Source organism: Lissotriton helveticus, chromosome 2_1 (assembly GCF_964261635.1).
Source record: "Lissotriton helveticus chromosome 2_1, aLisHel1.1, whole genome shotgun sequence".
NCBI lineage: Eukaryota > Metazoa > Chordata > Amphibia > Caudata > Salamandridae > Lissotriton > Lissotriton helveticus.
The window spans coordinates 351,740,821-351,759,864 of record NC_136059.1 but is presented as its reverse complement, the minus strand read 5'-3'; the positions used below and the strand labels follow the sequence as shown (position 1 = coordinate 351,759,864).

The window sequence follows — 19,044 nt, the reverse complement described above, 5'->3', positions numbered from 1 at the left end:
TTGTACGAGTGAAATCTGAGCCTAATCTACCTCTAACCAGTGAATTTGTAAGTTGTTTTTTAATGTGTAGTAAGATGCTCCTTGCAATGCACAGTGGGAGTAGGGTTGAACGATGGGTGGTTTTCTTTTAATTTATTGTTTATTAATTTTTTGGCACCTTCAATTGGGTTTAACCAAAGGTGGGTCTTTTAATTAACCTATTTGAGCATATACTGCTAAGGGATTCTTTCAGGTTGTGGTTTTTAGTTGACCATCACATAACAATGTTCACCCATTCATAGATTTTCAACTACACAGTTCCACATGATGGTGGTTCCACAAATGTATTTCTGAAATGTTGACAGTCGACCTTAGGCTGACTCCCCTAAACTCTCCTTTTATATTTTCGCAGATAAAAAGTAGAAGGACACTAAATAGGTGGTAATATAATATATATATATATATGTTCTGCACATTGCATGGCATGCAAATAGCATATTCCTAATAAGGAACTTATAGGAGTTGTACCAAAGGAACTAGGTTCCCATGGTCCTGAAGAAGAGCCAATAGGGGCATGGCTCAAAACATGTTGCCCTTGAAAAAAGGTAGGTTCATCATAGCCTCGCTTTTTCAAAACCAACCCCTAATTTTTAATCATACTGACTAGAGACAGGAATAAAGTAAATCAACCTACCAGTCAGGTATTTTTTTAACTCAGTTTATCTTTACCCTCCACCTCCCCTCCTTTGTAAGATTCCCTTTATCATTGTATAATACACCAAGAAGTGCTACCATTTAGCCATAGATGGCAGCACGCCCGATCCGTAGCGGATCGGGATGGACTCGATGATGAAGCATGCCACCAAGGGGCAACCTTGGTAGGTGAGGGTTTTATATGAAAAACAACATTTTTCTTCCTTTTGGAGAGTTGTGAGATCTTCCCCACTGGGTTCCCCATTTTTTGCATTTAAAGATATTACCAACACCAATATCTCTTGGATTGTTGAGACCTATTGGCTTTACCAATTTTTGTTGATTTAGTTAGTGCCTCTGTGTGTTTATAGCCACATATAAATTAATTCTTTCTATGCTTGTATTTCACAGCTTGCATTGAAAGGATCTAATTACAATGGTCTGTTGGAGCGGCATCATATTCATACCAAAAATGTGCAGCATATTATCGATAGTTTACGGTAAGAGTGCATTTGTTATATTTTACCATTTGACTGTTGCTTGCACAAAAGATTTGAATATTGTCAATCTGGGCGGCAGACCCATAGCAGTGCTGAAGTGTACTTTTTGAATAAACTGATTCATAGGTAATGTGAACGATCATTATTGCTTTGTAGTGAGTAAAAAAGTTAAAGCCTTTGACGAATAAAGAGTCTGTGTAGTTAGAATATGCCTGCATAATGTTTGTTTTGGATTTTTGATGCGTATGTATGCCAGTATGTTTTATGAAATTCTTTCATGATACCTATAATGAGCTGTGTGAAATGTAACAGGGTGCCTAATAGAATCAATAGCTAAAATACTGGGCCATGAACTTTTATGACTTCGGCTCCTTCTAGTTCTGAATTTTGAGGGCATCATGGACACACATTTCTTTGTGCAAGGAGTTCTATCTTTCCTTATGATTAATAAGGCTACTTTAATTCACATTCTCTTTAAAAAAAAAAATATATTTTTGTTTTATTATGTCATGATATACAGCAAAACAGGGTGCAAACCCGCACCCAAAACAGTTTTGTATAAAATCAGAGGAGGCAGAAGTACACAAACATCCGTTTGCACAAGTCAAGCACATAGCACCAACGAGTAGCATCAAGAAGGATGAAGTGCATTAATAAGTGAGATGACATTACTGTATGCAATTGAATGGTAAGCACAGTGAAAGATCCACTGCATTCGCTGAGAAGTGTAGGTCATAGTATTTGTCGGTTCCCCCAAACCTTGAAAAACATGCATGGAAACCCCCCTACTCCTGTATGACATTTTCAGCAGTCACCTGTAGGTCCATCCCCTTATTCCTTTTTCCCAAGGTTAGGAATTCTGGCACTCACCAGTGACATACCACATCACTCTTGGACACGACCACCCCCAGGTTTCAAAAAAGGAGTTTAGCCTGGGGACACAAAGTAGAATATATTTTGGCCCAAGAGGCCCAATACATGACTGAGTTCCCTCCCCACCCGTGATCAAAATTCATGAATAGCTGGGCTGCTCCACATTGTATGTATAAATGTACCCCTTGCTCCACTATATCGCATACATACCGGGAACCCCGCTCCCTCCTTGCGATGTAGGCAGTCAAAATCATACTAGACTGGGCCGTATTTTGAACTGTATCAGGGGCAGCATGGATTTTATGGCCAACTCACTTGGGTGCATTAGGGTCGCCTCCCAATCCACATCTTCCATCTCTCCCACATCCTTCATGTCTCCTACATCCCTCCCAACCTGTCTCTCAGCTTACTCTCTGTATCTGGAATATTGTTGTTTAGTGTCTTGTAAGTGAGAAGGATAGCCTTCAATTCAGTCTCTTCCATTAACAGCCTACCCTCCAGAGGGGCATATTCGGGTATATCCAAGTCTCCCTGTACCTCTGCTTGCTAAGCATACCCCAGCTGTGCATATTTTTAGTTTTGGTTCGGGGTCATTTGGTACTCTTTCTGAAGGGATGAAAAGGGCACCGTTGCCCTCTTCCAGGTGATCCCCCTAGCTGAGCAATCCCAAGCAGGTCCTATGCCTCAAAGCCCTTGAGTTTCCCCCAGTTCCCGCACCCACTATCCTTCACAGTTTGCCGTTGGGTTATCTTCCCTGCCCAATCTATGCATCTAGTGGCTTTCTTCCTGGCTTCCAATGCCACCTGTGTCACTGGCAGCAACTGTCAAATGTCCTTCCCTCAATGTATGCAGTACGAATGACTGGTTAGCGAACTGCGCCTGCTCCTGCCTGTAAGGGTAGTGTTACTGCGGTGCAAATGACTAACCACTTATGGCCACCGTGTGTGCCGCCAGTAGTAGGCCCTAATGTCTGAGAGAGCAATCCCACCATTTTATGGGTTATGCAGAAGCGTCCTGAGCTCTATCCCAGGGTGCCCGCCGCTCCATGGTAAAGTCTCAGATCTCCCTCTTGGTTAGTGAATGTGGCCTCTGGGATTGGATAATAGGTGTTTTGCAGGGCATGTAACAGTTTGGAGCATCTGATCATTTTAATAACTGCTGACCCCCCCAACAGTTTAAGGGCCAACGTTTGCCAGCGCTCTGCCTCTTCTTGGAATTTCAATACTCTCCTCCCAGGTTCCTGAACAGAAACATTTCTCTGTGGGGAGTTACATAAATGCCCAAGTATTGGAAACCATCATTCTTCCCTTGGAGCATTCAAGGAAGGATAGTCTGATCGTATAGGCCCTAGCGGTTCCTCGTCCATTCGGGAATGTTGAGAGAGTGGCTTTCACCCTCACCACCGTAGTAGTGGCCTTATAAAGTAGATTAATTTATTTATATTTAGGGCCACATCTAAACTTTCTTAGTGTCTGATGAATGAGGGGCAAGCTCTCTTCCAAGCCCTTGGAGATCTTTTGCACAAGTTGGAAGTAAAGTCCACAAAGTCCTTTCTCCTCTCTTTGGCAGTCAGGCAACCACTGCAGGCCAATCCCCCAAGCAGCACTTCAGCTTGGGAACAGTCTCTCCTCAGTTTCTTCAGGTTCCTTCTCCTCAGCAGAGGTTTCGTCTTGTAAGTCCAGAAGTGATCTAATTTCATGGGATCAGGGTCCCAATATTTATACCCCAAAATTCTTTGTTCTATGAGGGGAGAGGGGCCTGTGCCTAGAACAAACCAGTTCTGAAGCACTCTGTTTACCAGACTTCTCCTTTCATTTCACAGCGCAGGGCATGCACATCAGACGCCCCACAGGAGGTGGAGCCAGCATTGTGGAAGGCAAGTACAGTTCTGGAGCATTTTGTTGACATTCTATCTTCTCTTCTTTCAGTGTGCAGGGCAGAGACATCAGACACACCGCAGGGGGTGGAGCCAGCATTGTAGAGGGAAGGCCCAGCCCTATTCAGGTCCCAGGTGTAACTCCCCCCTCCCATCTAGATGCAGATCTCCCTATTCACCACCAGGCTGCCCCATCCTGTCTCCTGGAATTCCCCAGCCCTGTCACAAACAAACTCAGACAAGGAATACACAACCTCGCAGAGGCAGGCTCGAATGGTTAGGCAAGCAAATACCTACTTTCTAAAAGTGGTATTTGCAAACACAGAATATTAAAATAAACTTCACTAAAAGATGTATTTTATTACTCTGAGTCCAGGCAGCATACTAAACTCTAATTTCTGCCATGTTCTCTTGAGTCTGCTAGGATTATAAAGTGTAATAATTCTAACAGCCCATTCTGGCCTATAGAGAACAGGTAGCCTTGCAATAGTGAAACACGAAAATGGCTGTAATTCACTATTAGGGCTTGTCCTACCTTGTACTTACAATGCACCCTGCCCGTGGGCCTACCATAGGGGTGATTAATAGGAAGTCAACGGAAGGTTTAGGGACTGGCAAGTGGGTGCACTTGCCCAGTCAGCATGACAGTACCAGACTGCACGCAGGCTCTGCAATGGCAGAGCTCAGACACGTTTTGCAAGGCCGCTTCTGTGGGTGGCACAACCAGTGCTGCAAGCCCCCTAGGAGCATTTGGTTTTACACGCCCTGGGCACACTCGGTGCACTGTACTAAGGTCTGACAAGTAAACCAAACATCCAATCATGGAACCACTAATCAATACATCAATTTACAGTAGGGAACACTCGCTCAGTGGCACTGGACAGCAGTGGCACAGTGCCCAAAGCATCTAGCACCAGCAAAAACACATGAGGCAACAGCAAAAATGGAAGGGAGACCCACGCCAATGGTGCCAGGTCTAACAGTGTCTGGTGAAGAAAGGGTCAGTGGATTACGTCAAACGCCTTCACACATCCAATTATGCAAGCAGGCTGAGTCTGGTAGACCTGCTTGGCATGAAGCCAGATTGGTCTCTGTGTATAAGCAAGACTGATAAAAGCCTGGTGGCAAGAATTGTGGCCAGCACCTTTCTTTTGATGGTCAAGAAGGAAGTAGGGTGGTAGAAGCCACAATTGGTCTCTAGCTTAACCTTCTTGTGTATCACGGCAATGGTAGCACATTGTAAGTCAGGTGGGAGTTTACCATTGTCTCAGGCCTCTCTAAAAAGGACTTGAAGATATGGTCCCAGCAGCCCTGTGTATCGTTGAAAGAATTCAGCCGGAAGGCTGTTGGGCCCCGGAGTCTTCCCTGATTTCAGTTTTGCAATGACCGCCTGGACCTCCTCAAGTGTAATTTCCTTCAAGTGCCAGTCTGCCCTCAGCGGGCACCACTGTGTCTATGTAGACTGCAATGTGCTTCGTGTCAGCCAGTGGACGAGCCCTTTAGACGAGGCATAGAACCATACAAAGGCCTCTGCAATTCCCTTGTCATTCAAATGGGGATCCTGCATCATCAATGGAACATCGCACCCAGCTTGTTGCTGCCTTCCGCCTGCTCTTCCAGGCAAGCAGCTTGCCAGCCTTGTCACCAGCATCATAGAGATATTATGTGGCCAACATCTGCTTTTCCACCTTCTTATTATGCCAGTTCTCCGCATTCCGTACGGAGAACCTCTAGTTTTCGGAGTACTTGCAGGGCCGTTCAGATCAATGAGCGGACTCTCAAGCTCTTCTGTGCTGTTGATTTTTGCTTCTTGCGTGACAATATATTCTGTGCCCTATCTCTAAGGACAGTCTTGTAGACTTCCTAAAGCACTACAGCAGAATCTTCTGTCCCCTTCTTGTCCTTAAACTAAAGTTCAGAATTGCTCTAGAGCTCCCGGTCAACTTCTGCGTTCCTCCGGTCCCATGTGTTAAGTTTCCGGCCCATGCCCCGGGGTCAGCGCCCCCCACCCACTGTGATCCGCAGAGGTGAGTCCTTTGATAGTCCTGGTGCTAAGTAGTCTGCCCTGTCCACCTCGGCAACCTCGCCTGCAGGAGCAAATATGTAGTTGATCCTAGAAAATACCCTGTATGTCCCAGAGAAATATGAATAGTCTCTGTCCCTCATGTGATGTCGGCGCCACAGATCGGCGAAACCCAGTGAGGTTGCAAATCGTGTCATTGGTATGCCCCTAATGTTTGGGGGGGGGGGGCACACAACAGTGCCTCAGCTCTCGAAATTGGGCGCCATGACATCGTTGAAGTCATCTCCCATGATCTATAGGGTAGGGGTGACTCCAGGAGTATGACTGCCACCTGCTTCAATTAAGTTGCTAGCATTTGGGGGGGAGGGGTTAGGGGGGGGGGGTGTATACTTATTAGGGTCATTGGAGTTCTTCCCCATTATCCCTGGACCTCTACATATCTCCTAGTCTGGTCTACCCATGTCTATGACACCTTTAATGTCTTTTTTTTGAATCATTATGGCCACCCCCTAGATCCGGATGTGAACCCTGCATGTGCTAAAGTGGTGTACGCTCCTCTACCTAGGAAGCAGCATTGGGTCCCCATCAGATGCGTCCCTTGACACCTCGATGTCCGGCTTTAGATGGTGTATATGGCGTGTGACCAAGCTCCGTTATATCTTGCTACCCAGACCGTTGACATTCCAAGACCGTATGGAGTACTGTGTGTCCTCTTTAGGTCTACCCTGTGTCATTAGGTAAGCATGTGGCACTGTTCAGTTTGCCCCCACCTGTGTTCTAGATTTAGTAAATCCATGAAACCATTAAAACACTCCTGTGGAGCGGTTCACCGTCTCCTGCTTCCTCCATCCCCACCCCCCACATCACCCGCCAGTGTAAAAGCTCATATCAACAGAACTACTACTAGTTGGCGAGACAAAAGTCTGTAGCTCTCCCCCAAATTCCGAGGACACCAATTGTTACTGAGGCCCCTCCTTCTGACACCGTTGCTTAAGGTCCGGCCAAGCCGAGCGCCTTCTATGCATCCCATGTTTCCACTGGGGAGCCAAAGAAGTGGGAGTGGCCTCCTTTCAACAGCTTCAGCTTGGTCAGGTATAGGAGCATATATTGCAGATTAACCTAATGGCTAGTGTTCGACCTTGAAGCTGGGGAACCGGGTTTGAGTCTCGGTAGGGACGCTAGACATCCTGTGATTCTGGGCAAATTACTTAATCTTCCCGTTCCTAACAAAATCGACATGTCTGCCTGTAACACAACTAGTGCTCATGTAAAGCACTCTGATTCTTCGCGTTGTGTTCGCTATATAAAACTCTAAAAAAAAAAAAAAAAAAAAAGTGATCAGAATTGCTGCTTTACCGCCAGAAATTGCTTTCGTCTAGTCTACACACTGCAGGTATAGTCCGGGAAAATCTTCATTGCAGACCCTCCAAATTTGGGGGCTCCTTGCTTCCAGACCCATTGCAGTATGATTATGCGCTAATCTGGGAATCGCCTTGTATGCCCCGTCTGTCTAGAAAAATGCTTTGAGAATTTGTTTAAAAGGCCAACCTCAACTATATGCAGTGAGTAAAGAAAATCACTCCAGGTTTAAGTACCACCCAAATGACTTCATGGTATTCGGCGCAAAGATGGACAAAGTCCAACGGTGAAGTTCTTCTTGATGAACTTCACACACTAAGGGAAATTAAGATGACGGCAGCAATTTAATATAGCTATTTATGAGGCTCAAGAGACTAAGAGACCCATGTTGCACCAAATGATAAGTAGTCTGCAAAATACCAATCTTCAGGTATCTCATTTGCCTAGTATCAGCACTGAGGGTAGTTCTTAAATTCCAGATCATGATCTCGGTTTCATCCTGGCTGATAGCTAGTGCATTTGGTAAACTGGTAGGCTATGCAATCTGCTCAAACCTCCTTAGAAATGATTCAGGGGGTATAGATGATGATTAAGGGCATTTAGTATATATATTTGTACAGCGCAACCTTTTTTATTTGTCCTTGTATTTCAAATAGAGCTATTTCATCATATAAACTTAGTTTTCGGCAATAAATAGATCAAACCAGATCGGAGGAAGAAGGCAGCCTTGATGCGTACCCATTTTAGTTAGAACTTTCAGAGTCAATAGGTTATGTACTAATATTCTGGAAGAAGGATTAGAGTATAGCCATTGGATGGAGTTTATAAAAATGACAGGAATATCAAAACTATTAAGGCATACCCTGATGAATGGATTAAAGCCTTGGCTGTGTCGACAGCAAGAATTGCGAGGGGCAAAGTAAAGTGAGTGGCAAGATCAATAGTTCTGATAACCAACTCCTCTAAATATCTTTCAGGTATAAACCCCTCTGATTCCTATTAACCAATTTCCCTATAGCTCCAGCAAGCCTTTTAGCCAATATTCCTGCAATGGTCTTATAAACGGTATTTAATAAGGAAATCGGTCTGTAAGAATCCCACCTGGTAGGTTTATTTTTTGGCTTTAAAATGGCAACTATCTTAGCCTCTCCCCAAGATGTTGGTAGGGGTTGATCTTTAATCATAAATAGCTCTTTTCAAACAGGCTTTTTGATTAATCGGGGACTAGTAGAGTTCCACTGGAAAGCCATCTTGGCCTACATCTTTCTCTTTTATTATACTAGAGATGCCTATTTTTTATTTTGTCTCCTGTAATTTCTTGTGTTAAAACATCCTGACCATGTCTAGCCAGTTCCTATTCTCCTGGTCCTTTGCATCCATGCATTCCCTACTTGTGAACTAATAGAAATTCTAAAAAGCTTCCCCTATCAACGCATTTTGAGTATACAGAGGAACCTCTGGGTGGTTCTGGATAGCTAGAATATTGTATGGGGTCTCTTGCATGTATGCAAGCAATGTACCAAATGTTTCCCCATACTCTTGGTTATGTATTTCGTTTGACACTTATCATGTATCTTGTATTTCAACTTAGATCTACATTTGAATTTGAGTTTCTGTAGTTCAATCTTAATCTTTTCATATATTGATTCTTGTTCTGGCTCTGTTAATTATATTTCCAGATTTCTAATTTGGTTTAGAAGTGTGTTCTCTTCCTCCCTCTTGCCCTTGGTGTAGTTAACCCATTTGGTGATACCTTTTAAGCATGCTTTATAAGTGCCCCAGACCACATTAAGCAAACAACTTCCCAAGTCCCCCCCCTGCCTCCCCCGCCCCTCCCCCAAAAAAAGTCAATGTTTTTAACTCTAAGAGCTGGCCTATGGCAGATGAATTAAGTAGCCTCCTTCCCATGGTCCATCTTCAACATAGTTGTCTTTGCTAGGTCTGAAGTACGGGATTACCATAGCATGATCACAGAGATAGAATGGATTATATGCTATCTCAGACCACTTGTTTTTTTATCTTCTCTGCAAACCAGTAGTCTATCCTGGAGCTACGCTCATATTTTTGCATTGAAATCACTACTATCCTCCTCTTACGTCTATTTCTTGCTCTCTAGATATCAATTAGACCTAGGTCTTCTGATTAGATTTTTAAACATGCAACCATCTTGTAAAGGGTGCAATGTGCTCTTGATGTATAACTATTTGTCTTAGCATTCAACAAGGTATTAAAGTCAACCCCCCTCACAGAATTAGAGCATCATAATATAGAAGGCTGGCAAAAAGTTGTGCTAGTAAAGATGGATCGTCTAAATTAGGCCCATAATCACCAACATATGTAAATTGAGATTGGTGTATTTGAAGCAGAGCAATAATGCATCTATAACTCTGGTATACTTACTTCTAAACTAATTCGGTGGATATTCATGTTTCTCCTAATCATTATTTGTTTATTTATTTATGTTGAAAGTTTTATTCAGAGCGAACATGACCACCAAGGATATCCGAGCGTTTTACAGATTGTGCATCGCAAGGGAATAATACAGATTGTGCATCACAGGGTATACGCATACAAAGAAGAAAAAACAAAACGACAAGATCAGAGTGTCAAATTGTCCAACAATCTCGTGAGGGAAAAGCAAACACATAGTCGAGTAAAAATCAAAATCTAGAAATGCCCGACCTACTCGTGGACCAGGTGGCTGGGCCAGAGACAACGGGTTTGAACACAGAGTCAGATGATGGCGGCAGGCTAAGGCAGAAATTTCTTCACCAGGAGCCCTTTGATTTCTTTTTTGAAGAAGACAGTTGAAGGGTTCATCCTGACTTCAGGGGGAAGGGAGTGCCAGATCCTCTGGGTCGTCCCTGAAAAGGCTCGGTTATAGGTCCTTTGTTTGTTGAATGTATGAGGTTTAAGCAAAAGGGTGCTGGCGCAGTAGTGCCACTCTCTTATTGAACCTAACATTGGTGGTACACACCCCCCTCTTGGACTCCTGAATAAACATTTTAGATCCACCTGCATGAGGTGTTTCTTGCGAAAGTATTAATGGACTTCCACTAGCTCTCAAACTCAGTTATACATCTTTGTCTTTTCCTGGTTCTAAGACCATTATAATTTCAGAATGTTATACTGATTGAAAGTTAACTCCTGTTGGCTGACCTTAAAACACCTGATTGAATGGGCCCATTTTCTGCTGGGTAAGTCAAAAAATTTATGAGGACTGGAGTTTAATTTTTTACCTCAACTTGTTCCCCAGCCATTGATACCCTTGCCCCACATAATACCCTTAATAAATCTCTCAGCTACCCTCCAGCTTTTCGAGTGCCTCCTCCACACTAGAGTACTGTGGAATAATTACTAAAGTGTGAGATGGCAATATAAAGATTATTTGTGAAATACAAATAACCCTTTAATTAGATTAATCTAAGCATATTGTATTCCCCCCTTCCCCCTCCCCCCCCCCCCCCCCCCAAAGTCCAGACTCTGGCTTTATACTTATTTGCCTGAATTTATGGTCCCGATCAGCTAATCTGAATCCTCTTTAGATCTCAATTCAATATGTGCATTTTATAATTCCCCATCACTTTCAGAGATGCTGGAAATTTCAGCTGCACTTTAGCCCCTAGACCCTGAAGTTCAACCATTTTCCTATCGAGGAGCCATTGCCTTTCTTCTCCCAATGCGGTGGCTTACCTGGGGATAAGCCCCTGCCTGTCTGGTGCCTCACCGCCTCACCTGAAGGACTAGCGTGGCCGTCACGGCAATGTGGAACTGCGAAGGAGACCTGAATGTCACAGCAGAGTTCCGAGCGCAGCTGGCTGCGAGTGAATGGACCGAGGGGCACAGATACCACCGCTAATGACCGCCTTGGGGTGAGGGGTTCCCAACGTCATTTTCACCGTTTTTGACTTGGGTGCATGAGAAAAGATTTCCACGTGGAGCCCTGTCTGACCCCAAGATGGCGCCTGCGCTGTGAGCTGTCTTCTTCTTGATCCTGTCACTGCATATTTGGGATCACAGGAGCTACGATAGGCTGTACACTACAGTCCCCTGCCTGACCCCAAGATGGCTACCATAGTGGTCCCCTCCACATTGTTTTACTCCCCTGGACAACAATTGTTTTACTTCCCTGGGACAACAATGGACATTGACCAGACCTTGAACCTATCCCCTAACCTGCTTACACATCAGGACCTGGGAACCTGCAGGACTTACCCCAGACTGTGGCGACCAAGCGATTTGGCTGATGCCCGGTGGAGCTACCATATAGCTAAAGAGGAGATGGGTTGTTGACTCCACACCCCAACCCTCCTGCCCTGGCCATCACCTAGCCAGCCGGACCTTGGGCAGATTTTCCCCTCGTCTCTACGTCCTATCTTCCTCCTACCCCTTTACCCTATCCCCTTACCTTATCCCCTTACCTTCTCCATTCTTTAAATGCATTTCCTGATACTTGTGTAACTTTTAACTGATGTAAATTGCAACATTATTGTTCCTCAGGTAAAGCGCTCTGATTCCTTCGGGTCTAGCCAGCGCTATATAATAACTCAATAATTAAATATGTTCCTATTTAGTACACTTTCTCTCTTTGTCTACTTCCCCTGCTCCTACCCCACTCCCCTGAATCTCTCCCCTTGCCTGCTTTTCCCCTTAAGTATTTGTGCTTATTGTTTATCTCGACCTTACAAGTAACTATGTTGCCATGCTCTAATAACTGTATAACCTTTGTAATGATGTAATCTGTAACTATGATCTGATACTAATGTAAAGCCCTCTGATACCTCCAGGTCTAGCCAGTGCTATATAAAACCTTTAACATAAATAAAATAAAATAAGACACAGATCAGACCTAATTACGCAGGTAAAGTCTTTAAAATTAATCAACTTTATCGTGAAGGCTGTACTTGGAATTAGATAATTCACCAAAAAAGTACAGAAGTTGTCCAGTTTTTTTCTAGGGCGATTTCTGTTTGGGTTTATTCTGTTGGGATCTCTATGGACCCTTTGAATTTCAAGCCCCACTGACTATTAGATGTTGCCCCGTTAAAGTAAATCTTGGATTAAGTTTATTACAAAAGATAATCTATTCAGATACATTTACTATCATGATATTATTTCTCTTGGCCTGATTGTCTAACCTCTCCTGGGTTTCTAGGATGAACTTAATATGCACATTTAACGTAACCAAGTCTCTTAAGTACTTTTTTAAAAATTGTTGTTTTTAAAGTTTTCGGATAAACATACACAAGTCGCCACGTCCAGGACAGTCTCTGCAGGGACAATACAAAGTCTTTAACCGCATGCGCGCTAGCGGTTTTCCCACTGCGTGCTGCGTTTTTAAATTTACCGCGTTACATGACGAGCTTAGCTCGTCATCAGCGCACGGCACGTCACGCTCATTACGAGCTGAGCTCGTCATCAGCCCCGAAGGGGTTAAATCACATTTCCCAATAATACACAATTGAGCGTTCTTTTAGCACTGCAGCGTCATATTTACAAAACAAGAATTAAGTCAAAGGCTAGTTTGGTGTAAGTTAGGGTGGTCTTGCAAATATACTGTAAGGGGCTCCAAAATATCTGATGGCTTTGACGCAGTTGGTAGTTCTTCCCCATATATTAAAAAATTGTCTCTGCAGTACACAGCGTCTTGTATCCAGTTTGTTAAGGTTGATGTTTGCTTACTGTCCCAATGCATCACCACCCTGCGTTTTGCCGAGAGCAGCAGTATGGCAATTAGTTTCTTTTTCATCGATTTCGTGGGGATATGCAGGCCCAATAGACATAATTGCGGTGTGCATGCTAGCGTGCTCGAGATTAATACACCCAAATGATGAGTCACTGTTTCCCAAAATCTCTATCTTATCATAATTCCACGCTATCTGTGCGAAGTCTGCCTGTTCAACTCTACGTTGCGCATTATCACGCAGCCCATATTTGTGTAATTTGGCTGGGGTGTGGTATGCTTGGTGTATATACTTATAATGAATGTTTCGCAGGATACCATGAGGTGTGAGTTATGTAATAAGTGCACAACATGATGACCAGTCATCTGTCAGAGGGACATCTAGGAGTTTGTTCCAATTGTCCTGCGCCTTATGGGTTTGTAACCCAATTTCCGTTTGAAGTAGCTTATATAGCCTCGAGATTGTTAGTATGAGTTGGTGTCGTTATCAATGTCTGTAAGGGCTGTCATTTTGGAGGTTTTGCTGGAAATGTGGGGTACAGTTCCTTGATGGCCGCCCTTAATCTGTGATAAATAAATCTGAATAACAGTGACTGGTTGCTGATGTAGGACAAGTCATCTAGTGTGATGAAGGTACCATCTGGGTATAAATCACTCGTTCGAGGCATGTGGGCTGCTGACATTCATATCTATAGCATAGATCGCCGCCTAGTGTTGAGTCCGGATGATTGCACATTGTTGTCCTGGAAGAGTCTTCGAAGTATCACGAGATAGGTGGCTCCTCCCCTGGACTACAGTGCGCATGGGCATCGACTCCATCCCCAGATTGTTTTTTTCAGCCATTGGGTTCGGATGTACTTTCGTTCTCTCCAGTTCGGAATCGACAATATTCTCGAGGCCAAAAGGCCTTTTTCTCTTATCGTCGGTATTGTTTGCGTTCGGTGCCCGGTTCTGTTCGGACTCGCCTCCCGAGTTCGACATCCAGGGAGTCGCGTGACTCTTTGGTGCTCGAGGCCCAGTCGACGCAGCAAGACCCTCGACGACGCGACATGGAACGGAGCCCGTTCAAGAAGTGTCCCGTGTGCGGATCGAAGTACCCACACATCGACGTCCACCCGGTGTGCAACAAGTGCCTGTCGCCGGACCACGATGAAGCCAACTGTATGGCTTGTTCCCGGTTTCGTTCGAAGAAAACGATTCGGCTTCGGCGCGTGGCGCGCATGGAGGCCCGGCAGTCTGCCCCGGCACCGGTGGACATCTTCGACAGCGGAGCAGCGGACGAACACGATGTTCAGCTGCAGATTTCGCCTCCAGCGGAAGAAATAGACTACGACTATCAAGTGGATGTCGAAGGCCTACCCGTACAAGAAGTCGTCGACGAGGTAGGAGACGACGATGAGGCCTATGGGGCCATGGAAGATAGCTCAGAGGAAGAGCTATGCCCCGTTCGAACACTTACGAAGGCTCAGGTCGAGGGATCGCCTATCGGCCTTACCCAAGACTTTCTACCAAAATCCACGGCCCCGCCTCCCGGCCCGGCTACGGACACTTCGACGGAGCCGCCATTACCGAAAACGAAACCGAAAGTGAAACCTTCGGTGTCCACACTACCTAAAGTGGTTCAAGCGCCTTCGAAACCGAAACCTTCTGCTCCACCATTGACACCCTCGTCTTCCGAGGTGTCGGAACAGCCCAGGCCGAAGAAGCCTGTCGACCCGGCGAAGTCTGTGAAATCCGTCCAGCCAAAGCAGACCAAAGGCGTCGAGCAGAAGCCCAAGAAGGCTGTCGAGCCACAGTCGAGCAAGGGCGTCGAGCCGAAGTTCAAAACGGGTGTCGAGCCGGAGACAAGCAAAGGCGCAGAGCCGAGGGCCGCGAAGGGCGTCGAGCCAAAGACCAGCAAGGGCATCGAGCCAAAGATTGGTGCCCCTAAAGCGGTTGCCCAGGACGCCAACACGATCAAGCCTTGGACCGAACAGGCCAAGTCATCGACGCTAGAGTCTTCACACGTTGGTGGACCGAGGTCGTCTGTCATGTTGGCGAAGCCGTCCGCTTCCTTCATGAAGCAGGTCTCGGACTTCCTCAAGCGTATCAGGGACAAGGCTTCGGCAGAAGACCCCAAAACGCCTTCCGCACCAAAGCAGTCGGTCCCCACCTCCAAGTCATCGACGCCAATCCTCTTCACGTTTCCGCCGAAGGTGGCACCGAAGGCCTTCGCACCACGGGCGGCACCCGAAGCGAACTTGCAGAGTGCTGTGGGGTCGACGCCTACTCTCCCGGCTGGGGGCTTGAAGCATCGACCACCATTAATGGAGGAACAGTCTGAACGTTTCATCGATGCAGACACTGGGAAGCTTACGCTTTACAAGCGGAAAATTACGGCGACGACGCCTTTGGAGTCGTACACCATTCCTTTAAAGCGCAAAAAGCCTGCTTCGGATTCACCGGTCTTGGTCGAACCACTGACTCCTCGGACTCAGAGAGTTGCCACGCCCTCGCCAACTTATTCGGATGCCGAGGATGCTGGGGATCAGGATGAGGAATACAGCTTCCCGGCCCACACAGATCCTGATGAACAACAGGACGCATGGGTGGTCACAGGTGACCAGGGGGATCAGCAACCCGCCCTTGACCCTCAGATATACAATGTCAAGACCTCTCCCACTGAGGATTCTGCGGCATTCAATGCCTTGATTGAAAGGGCGGCAAAGAACCACGACGTTGAACTGCATGCTGACCCTGTGGAGGTGGACTTCCTCTTTGACACTTTTTCGACAGCTGAATAGACTGTGAAAACCCTCCCAATGCTAAAAGGGGTCCTCAAACATGCTGCGGACATCTTCAAAGAGCCCACACGGGCAAGGGTGGTCAACCCTAGAATTGAGAAAAAATACCGACCGGCACCTGGCGATCCCACCTACATCAAGGGCCAGTTGCCATTGGACTCCCTGGTCGTTTCTAATGCCCGCAAAAGGGCGAATTAGCAAACCACTGGTGAAGCTCCTCCCCCGGACAAAGAGTCCAAAGTGCTAGAAGCATCGGGAAAGAGAGTAGCAGCTCAGGCGGCCAATATCTGGCGTATCTCTAACACGCAGGCACTCTTGGCTCGGTACGACAAGGCACACTACGACACACTAGAGACCCTGTTGCAACATCTCCCAGACCAATATAAGGAGGCTGCGGAGATGCTTATCCAGGAAGGGAAGCTCATCTCCAACGCTTCAATTAAATGCGCACTAGACGTTGCGGACACTGCAGCCAGGGCCATTAACACCAGTGTGATGTTAAGACTGCAAGCATGGCTCAGAATCTCCGGATTTAAGCCTGAGATCCAAACTACCATCCTCAACCAGCCAGTTAACCCTGACAGATTATTTGGTCCTGAGGTGGATACCACCTTGGAAAAAATAAAAAAGGATACCGAGACTGCGAAGTCCATGGGAGCTCTCCAATCCCAACAGTTTCGGGGGAGCACTTTTCGTCGCTCAGGCAATAGGGGTGTTTCCAGAGGCCAAATGTCCCACCAAACTCAATTCACTAAAGGTGGGGCGCAATCCTCTTACCCCAAACAAAATAGAGGAGGTTATCGGGGCAACAACGCCAAGGGCAGAGGCAGGGGCAACAACAACTCCCGTTCCTCCGCCTCCAACAAACAGTGACGCCCTGTCACTGCCCCCCGACCATTCCACACCTGTCGAGGGGAGACTCGAGCAGTTCCTGCCAGTCTGGAAATCCATCACCACAGACAGGTGAGTCAGGAAACTTATCCAGTTCGGTTATTGTTTGGAGCTCACATCCACTCCACCCAACATACCACCAAAACACCGTCCTATTTCCACAGAGCATTTGCACTTATTGCAGCAGGAGGTTCTTGTCATGCTGCAAAAGGGCGCTATAGAGCTCGTGCCAGCGGAGGAGGAAGGCACAGGGGTGTACTCCCTGTACTTCTTGATCCCAAAGAAGGACGGGTCCCTCAGGCCTATTCTCGACCTCCGGCCCCTAAACCAATACATTCTCTCGGAACACTTCCACATGCTAACGCTGCAGCAAGTTCTTCCGTTACTCACTCAGGGGGACTTTCTCGCAACCTTGGACCTCAAGGATGCTTACTTCCACATTCCACTCCATCCATCACACAAAAAATACCTCAGATTCACCATTCAGAATCGGCATTATCAATTCAAGGTCCTTCCTTTCGGAGTGACCACGGCCCCCAGAGTGTTCACCAAATGTCTAGCGACAGTGGCGGCGCACCTCAGGAGACAACACATCCATGTCTACCCTTATCTGGATGACTGGCTGTTTCAGTCAAAGTCGGCCCAGCAGTGCGCTGCCGACATGTCCCACACCTTTCACCTTCTTCACAGTCTGGGCTTCTCCCTAAACTATCCAAAGTCGCACCTTCAACCGGCCCATGTGCGCTAATATCTAGGTGCAACAATCAATACTCTGGCAGCCACGGCTCAGCCAACTTCAGCGCGGATCACCAACATCCAGTCGCTAATCCAACAGTTCAAACCGCAACACTCGCTTCCTGCGAGAGTGTTCATGCAGTTGATAGGCATGATGGCCTCCTGCATTTTCATAGTCCCGCACGCGAGGTTACATATGCGTCTGCTCCAGGAATGCTTAGCGCATCAGTGGAATCAGGCTCAGGGACAGTTGAAAGACCTAGTGTTGGTCACCGGTCGGGCATACAACTCTGCATTGGTGGAATCCACACAACCTTTGCAAGGGCCGACCGTTCCAAGAGCCTGTCCCACAGATCATCCTAACGGCGGACGCGTCTCTCCAGGGATGGGGAGCTCATGTACTCCACTACACAGTGCAGGGACTATGGACAATACAGCAGAAGAAGATGCACATCAACTACCTAGAACTGATGGCAATCTTCATGGCACTGAAAGCATTCAAAGTACATCTGTGCAACAAGGTTGTGTTGATCCGGACGGACAACATGACAGCCATGTACTACATCCAGAAGCAGGGAGGTACACGCTCTCCACAGTTGTCTCATCTGGATCAGAGCATGTGGAAGTGGGCCATTCAGAGGAACATCTTCCTCATGGCGGAACACCTCCCAGGCACAGACAATCAAATGGCGGACCTGCTCAGCAGGTACAGCCACCAGATGCACGAGTGGGAGATACATCCAGCAGTACTCCGCCCGTACTTCCAGCAGTGGGGTCATCCACAGATAGACCTGTTCGCCACAAGGGAAAACGCAAAATGCCAAAGCTTTGCCGCCAGGTTCCCTCACCCACAGTCGCAAGGCAATGCAATATGGATGAACTGGTCAGGCAGATTTGCGTACGCTTTTCCCCCAGCACCTCTCATACCGCTGGTGGCAAGAAAGCTAATGCAACACTCGATGACACTCATCCTGGTTGCTCCAACGTGGGCACGCCAGCCATGGTACTCCACGTTTCTAGAACTCTCCGTGGTACCGCATCAACGGCTACACCTCACGCCTAAGCTTTTGACGCAGAGCCATGGCGACATTCAGCATCCAGATCCGCAACAGCTCAACATGGCGATCTGGCTCCTGAAGTCTTAGAGTTTGGCTACCTTGACTTGCCTCCTGAATGCATGGATATCATACGGGAGGCAAGAAAGCCCACCACCTGAGCCTGCTATGCAGCAAAATGGAAGCGGTTTGTCGTTTACTGTGCTACACACATCAACCCGCTAGATGCATCCACTCCCAACATCATCTGCTATTTGTTACATCTTTACATCTTTACAGATGCAATCTAGCATACGCTTCCATCAGGATACACTTATCCGCCATAGCGGCTTATCTCCAGAACAGGCAGCATCTCTCCGTTTTCAGAGTGCCTGCCATTAAAGCCTTCCTAGAAGGCCTGAAGCGGGTCATCCCTCCCAGGACCCCGCCAGCTCCTGTATGGAACCTCAATGTGGTCCTCACCAGGTTGATGGGCCCACCTTTTGAGCCTCTACATTCATGTGAGATTCAGTTCTTGACATGGAAAGTGGCTTTTCTCATTGCCATTACGTCTCTGCGACGTGTTAGTGAGCTACAGGCGCTCACTGTACAAGA

General features: G+C 46.6%; 1 protein-coding gene across 2 annotated transcripts in view; it reads left to right on the top strand.

Moving 5' to 3' along the window:
- NADK2 (NAD kinase 2, mitochondrial) overlaps positions 1-19,044 on the top strand; it is a 1,023,510-nt gene that overhangs the window by 139,295 nt on the left and 865,171 nt on the right. For both annotated transcript variants that reach the window (XM_078674950.1, XM_078674951.1), the window contains exon 2: positions 1,084-1,172. In XM_078674950.1, coding sequence (XP_078531076.1) covers positions 1,084-1,172 — 89 coding nt within the window. The remainder of the gene's footprint in view (positions 1-1,083; positions 1,173-19,044) is intronic.